The sequence below is a fragment of the Silurus meridionalis genome, chromosome 13 (genome assembly GCF_014805685.1).
Source record: "Silurus meridionalis isolate SWU-2019-XX chromosome 13, ASM1480568v1, whole genome shotgun sequence".
Lineage (NCBI taxonomy): Eukaryota > Metazoa > Chordata > Actinopteri > Siluriformes > Siluridae > Silurus > Silurus meridionalis.
Genome location: NC_060896.1, coordinates 8382747 through 8388888, shown reverse-complemented (window position 1 = coordinate 8388888; position 6142 = coordinate 8382747). Strand labels below are relative to the sequence as shown.

The window sequence follows — 6142 nt, the reverse complement described above, 5'->3', positions numbered from 1 at the left end:
GGCTTTGGGTTGGACTCGGGGATTAGCCGGTGCTCATGACCAGGATCTCAGTGAACTCAGCCCTTAAAATGGATGAACACATCAGACGCAGCTATGGCACAGAAATGTCGGATAGCAGGCTACTGTTTGGAGAAACATCTACCTGGGTGAGATACAGAGCACTAGAGAGAGTTTATATTGTACTAAATTCGGTTGTAAGTGAGATGCAAATGTTGTTTTCTTACAGAATCGAATCGTTTACCTTGCAGTTGGTGGATTTACATCTGTTTTTGTGATAGTGAGTAAATTACTTTATCTAAACTTGAAGATGTGAATATTTTACATGTAAAAATGCTTGAGGAGAGCATCCTGTTATATTTTCTATATTTTGGTTTTCACAAGATAACCATCATCAGTTCGTTCGTGTTTCCAACACCTGCTCCAAACGCTTTGAACGTCTTCTTCGGCATCTGCATCATCATGATCTGCTCCTCAGTGCTGGTTCTGGTTAGTACTAATAACTTCAGATTATCACAACATATCATCTGATACTTATCACAATGAACAGATATTTCACTTTGTAATCTGATTAGATCTGAAAAATGCATAATTTAATGCATTATTTAAATATATAATCATATCATTTAAATAAATAATTCTCAAAAATATTTGTACAAATTAATTTTAGATTTTAATTTACAGATATTTTGGTATCGGCAAGGTGACCTGGAGCCCAGATTCAAGCACCTCATCTATTACACCATAGCCTCAATTATCCTGCTTTGTTTATGTGCAAACCTTTACTTCCATGATGTTGGGAGATAAGCATTGTTCATACACCTTACACTACAACAAATCTTTACAATGTTTTCCTCATGTACTAAAACATGATCACAAGCAAATATATGATTATATAATTTGTCATGTAAGTGAGTAGAGAAAATCACACATGTACTGAAACCTTTGTCTTTAATGTATTGAATAAATAATGCTGTTTGACCCATTCAAATAAACATATTTGTGTATAGGGAGAAATATATATGCACACCTGTCATTGTCAAACTACGAAGTCTACCAGGAAAAATTATAAATAAAAAAGAAGAACCTTGAGTACACAAGTGGAGAAATAAAAAAATAAAAAATTACAGATGCTTTCAAATAAATGTACTGTATGATGCAATTAAGCAATTAACATGATGTCATAGTCTTTGGAATGTATAAAAATGCTGGGCAAGCCCACTTGACCAACTGGAACAAAAAATAAATCTAACGCACTTTACAATGGGGTTCATTATTGGGGCATTGATGCAGGGGAGTGGTAGCTCCAGTGGTTAAGGTGCCGGGTTACTGATCGGAAGGTTGGGGGTTCAAGCCCCGGTATTGCTAAGCTGCCACTCTTGGGCCCTTGAGCAAGGCCCTTAACCCTCCATGCTCCAGGGGCACCGTATCATGACTGACCCTGCGCTCTGACCCCTGCTTGGGATATGCGAAGAAAAAAAAAACGTCACTGTGCTGTAATGTATATGTGACAAATAAAGGCTATTCTATTCAGTATCTTCAGTCACAAAGATCCACTGGGAGTGTTTATTCTGTGCCAAATAGAAATATCTGTGCTGGGTGTGAAGTATTTGTTTTTTGTGATATGGAGATAAAAAAATATATACAGTATAAAAAACTAGTCTTCAGGTGACAGAGAATGTAGATGTGATCAGATTTTAAGCAAGAGCAGAAAGGGAATATAGTAGTACAGACACTATGGGTAATGCATATTTGAGAGTGCAGTGTTAAAGAAAAAGGTACAACCACAGTGATCTACAGAGATATTGAAAACAATTCTGTCAGCATCAAATTTAATCTGAACAAGTGGGTGAGTGTAAAGGGCTCAAATAGAAACTAAGATACTCAATCCTTACAGAAGGAATTGCTCTGTTGTTATGTTAATGTTTTTCCCTCTTGGAGGGAAAGGTCACTGCGAATCATTACAAGGTATGAGGTGAATTGATAAATCGATAAACTGAGAATACATTATGGTGATATTTTGTACAATTGCTAGTGATATTGCTGAATGAGTTAGTACCCATCAAAAGTTTGTCTTTGGCTTGAATTAGAAGTGGCAGGCTCAGTATGTATAATGTGACGTAATTATTCAAATGCTTCAATGCCGGTTACAAATTGTGTTTGAATTTTGTTACAGTGCCAAAAATCTTAATATTTAAACAGTGGGGTTTGTTGAATTGTGGTAGGAGACAGAATGTGTCTATAGTGACTCATCACATTTACATACTTAAAAAACGGGACAGGAAAGAGAAAACTACATGAAAAAAAAATACAGCTAATTGCTAGGCTAAGACCAAAGGTGCAAATGTGCAATATAGTAGTCTTGTTTGTTTGCAATAATGTAATCCATATAAAATAACCAGTTGCAGGCCGTGCATTTCACACTGAGGCCTGCAGTGGTGTCCTACCTGAATCAATCCACCTCCTAATACCACCATAATTACTCTGTGGCTATAGAAACCATCAATGTTATACAGAAATGCATTATAATAGAGCACTGCATCACAGACAGGTATCTCATACAGTAAGAATAAATGAAGTTACCAAAGCAAGAAACCCACTGTCCACATACAAGACTAGCAGAAGCATCACAATTAACCTCATAAAATGACTCTGGGTTTTCCGTGTACTCCTGTAGTTATTTTTTGAGTTCTGCGACCACATAGGGTTTTTCTGGGGATTTGAAATGAAGGTAAATTGTCGTGTTTGTGCAAATTTTATAGCAAATAAAACACAAAAGGATAAATGCTTCTTGAAAACGCTTAACAGCTGTTTTGAACTGTTTTGGCTGACTTTTTCTCACAATGTCCAGCTGTTCCTCAAAAATCTTGAAAATCTTGGAAATACTGTAGTCTTGTAAGAATAACTGCGACCATATCAATTTATTGTGCTCTGTCAGCCATTGTGGAATGAGAAAAAAAAAACAGCTATGAAGTACACAAAAATATATTTGAGTCTGTGCAGTTTTGAACAGTAGTGCGCTATCTAACCATCCAATCAAAGGAAGTGAATATTCCAACATTATTGTACACCTACTAGATGGCCCCAGACTCGCCAACTCGCAATCTGATTGGTTAAAGCAACTGATTCGTTGTCATGTATTTTAAGCTACAGGTCCAAGCTGCTGATTCTGAAGGCCTCCAGGCTGATTTCTTTGACCCTGGCAACATACACCAAAAGTTTGGACACACCTTCTCATTCAAAGAGTTTTCTTTATTTTCATGACTATAAAAATTGTAGATTCACACTGAAAACATCAAAACTATGAATTAACACATGTGGAATTATGTATGGAATTATATACATAATAAAAAAGTGTGAAACAACTGAAAAATGTCATATTCTAGGTTTTTCAAAGTAGCCACCTTTTGCTTTGATTACTGCTTTGCACACTCTTGGCATTCTCTTGATGAGCTTCAAGAGGTAGTCACCTGAAATGGTCTTCCAACAGTCTTGAAGGAGTTCCTCGAGAGATGCTTGGCACTTGTTGGCCCTTTTGCCTTCACTCTGCGGTCCAGCTCACCCCTAAACCATCCCGATTGGGTTCAGGTCCGGTGACTGTGGAGGCCAGGTCATCTGGCGCAGCACCCCATCACTCTCCTTCTTGGTCAAATAGCCCTTGATGCCTTCAGTGTGACTCTACAATTTTCATAGTTATGAAAATAAAGAAAACTCTTTGAATGAGAAGGTGTGTCCAAACTTTTGGTCTGTACTGTACGAAGGCTGACATTTGATTTGATGGAAATGCTCACATAAACATACACTCCTGGAAGCATTGACCAAGAGAAAGCTATGAAATAAAAACCTTTGACTATTATAATAATACTGTAAAATAGTTGAATACGTATTCATAGAAAAAACGTAAGTTAGTGATTATGAGTTTAAGCTAGCAGAGAAGGCCCCTGCTGGCCCTAATGGCCCTCCACTTGAAGTAATGATGTGGGATTTATATTAATGTAATGTTAGTGTGTATGTAGGCAGATAAGAGATGATATTTGGTCACTGGTATTGTTGATGAGGTTAGTTGCGAATGGAAAGAAACTGTTTTTGTGGCTTGAGGTTTTGGTCCTGATGGACCGAGTGGAGTCATTCAAAAGACTGTGTAGGGTGAAAGGGGTCCGTCACAATCTTAGCTGCCCACTTCATGGTTCTGGACATGTACAGGTCCTGTAGAAGTGGCAGATTGCAGCCAATCACGTTTGCACCAAATTGGATGACATGCTGCAATCTGCCTTTTTTCTTTAGAAGTGGCAGCAGCATACCAGATAGTGATGGAGGCGGGGAGTAGGGACTAAATGAGGAAATGTAAAAGTGCACCATCATTGCCTTTGGTAAGTTGAACTTCTTCAGCTGTTACAGGATGCATCATCTCTGGTGTGCTTTTTAAATCAGAGAGTAGAAGTCCAGTTTACACTTGAAGTCTTGGGAAATGATAGGTCCCAGGAAATGGAGTCCATGTGTCTTCTAGTCATTTAATTTTTATTTTGAAAAGAGAATTTGAAATAATAATCAGAACCAAACTATGGAAAAACAAGTCATTTTCATGTTTCTTTGTGGATGCACAGAGAATATACATAGAACATAGAATTTTATTGTATCAATATCTACAATATTTAACAAAACTCATTTTAAATGAGGTCACCTATAGAGAAACTAATAATTCTGACTAAACACAAATCAACTTTCGGAATCCACTTGATGACATAACAAAGCCTATCAACAAGCCCAATCTGCACTTTAACTTAAATTCCTTATTAATAAAACTATAACATAATTACACCTTAACATTAATTATAACATTATTATTGCATAGAATTATATAATATATATATTATAACACAATTCATCAGGACACAAGGACCTTTTACTATGTTTCCACACGGACGGTTAATGAGGTAACACCTCAGAAACTGTACATTTCTAATTTCATATGTATTACATAATGAGATAATATTTGTTATACTTATTATGTCTGTGCGTTGAGTATACACTGAGATTCAGGCTGTTTTATTTATGTGTATGTGAAGAGAGAAGCCACACAAGCCAGAGAGCGCCCCCTGTCTGCTTTCTTAATTTTACAAAAACAAAGCATTTTGGTGTTATTATGAGTGTATACAAATAAAAGTAGCCCCTTTACAGATTCGAATAATTTATTGCCCTCATCTGTATGATTAAAAAAGACAGGGTTATTCAATTTTGTTTCAGCAAAAGGAGGATTTAACAAATCACCGGATGCGTGCACCATGGTGGATTTTGGTGCTTAATTTGGGAATTGATGCATCAGTAAAACAAATCTTTAGTGATTAAAAATTATTTTTCGGTGGAGTTTATTATTATGATTTTTTTATATCTGAGTAAAGAAATTACATCGTGAATGAATGTGTGTTGCATTGAAGGTTTTAATTTTGCCTCTTTTATATTTATATATATAAATATATATATTTCATAAGTTAAATAACTATTGTGTTATCCATAAACAGCGTTAATGTTATAAGATATTGTTAATATTATGCATGTGTGATTTAGCTCATACCTGATAAAAAAAAAAAAAAAAAAACATGTATTAGGTACAGTAACACACCTACCGATTTAGACTGTATAAACTCCGCCCACTTCTAATCTAAAATTGACTTGGTGCGGCTATCCTGAAACTGTTGTGTTTCCCTTTGATTTTCTTTTAAATGCATCAATAAAGAAAAATTTGGTTCTGGAGTTTTAGCAGAATACTTCATTTTTCAATTTCTCTTTCTAAAATAAAAATTAACCGACCAGAGGGTACACAGACCAAGCAGAAGTCAACATTTATTTGACTGTTTTGGCAGTGTAAAATTGTATTTCCAAATGAATACTGATATAGTCGCATAGTGAGGATCGATGATCTCTATTGTTTAAAAAGATTGCATGAAAAATGTGTTATCGTACATTGGGTTACAGAAATCTTATCTTGTATTTGATACTAATAATGCTAAAAGACTTCCTGAAGCACCCAGACTGCTCTCTTCTAACTGTTTTTGACATCTCTGGCTTTCCATAGAAACTCCCCCTTCTCTCTCTCTCTCTCTCTCTCTCTCTCTCTCTCTCTCTCTCTCTCTCTCTCTCTCTCTCT

The 6142-nt window shown here is 36.0% G+C and overlaps 1 protein-coding gene across 1 annotated transcript; it reads left to right on the top strand.

Moving 5' to 3' along the window:
- Positions 1–67: 67 nt before the first annotated feature.
- tmem243a (transmembrane protein 243, mitochondrial a) lies at positions 68–1331 on the top strand. Its single transcript, XM_046865062.1, has 4 exons — positions 68–146; positions 227–277; positions 382–486; positions 682–1331. The coding sequence occupies exons 1-4, from the start codon at positions 69–71 to the stop codon at positions 802–804; spliced, it is 357 nt and encodes a 118-aa protein (XP_046721018.1). The 5' UTR covers position 68; the 3' UTR covers positions 805–1331.
- Positions 1332–6142: the final 4811 nt, after the last annotated feature.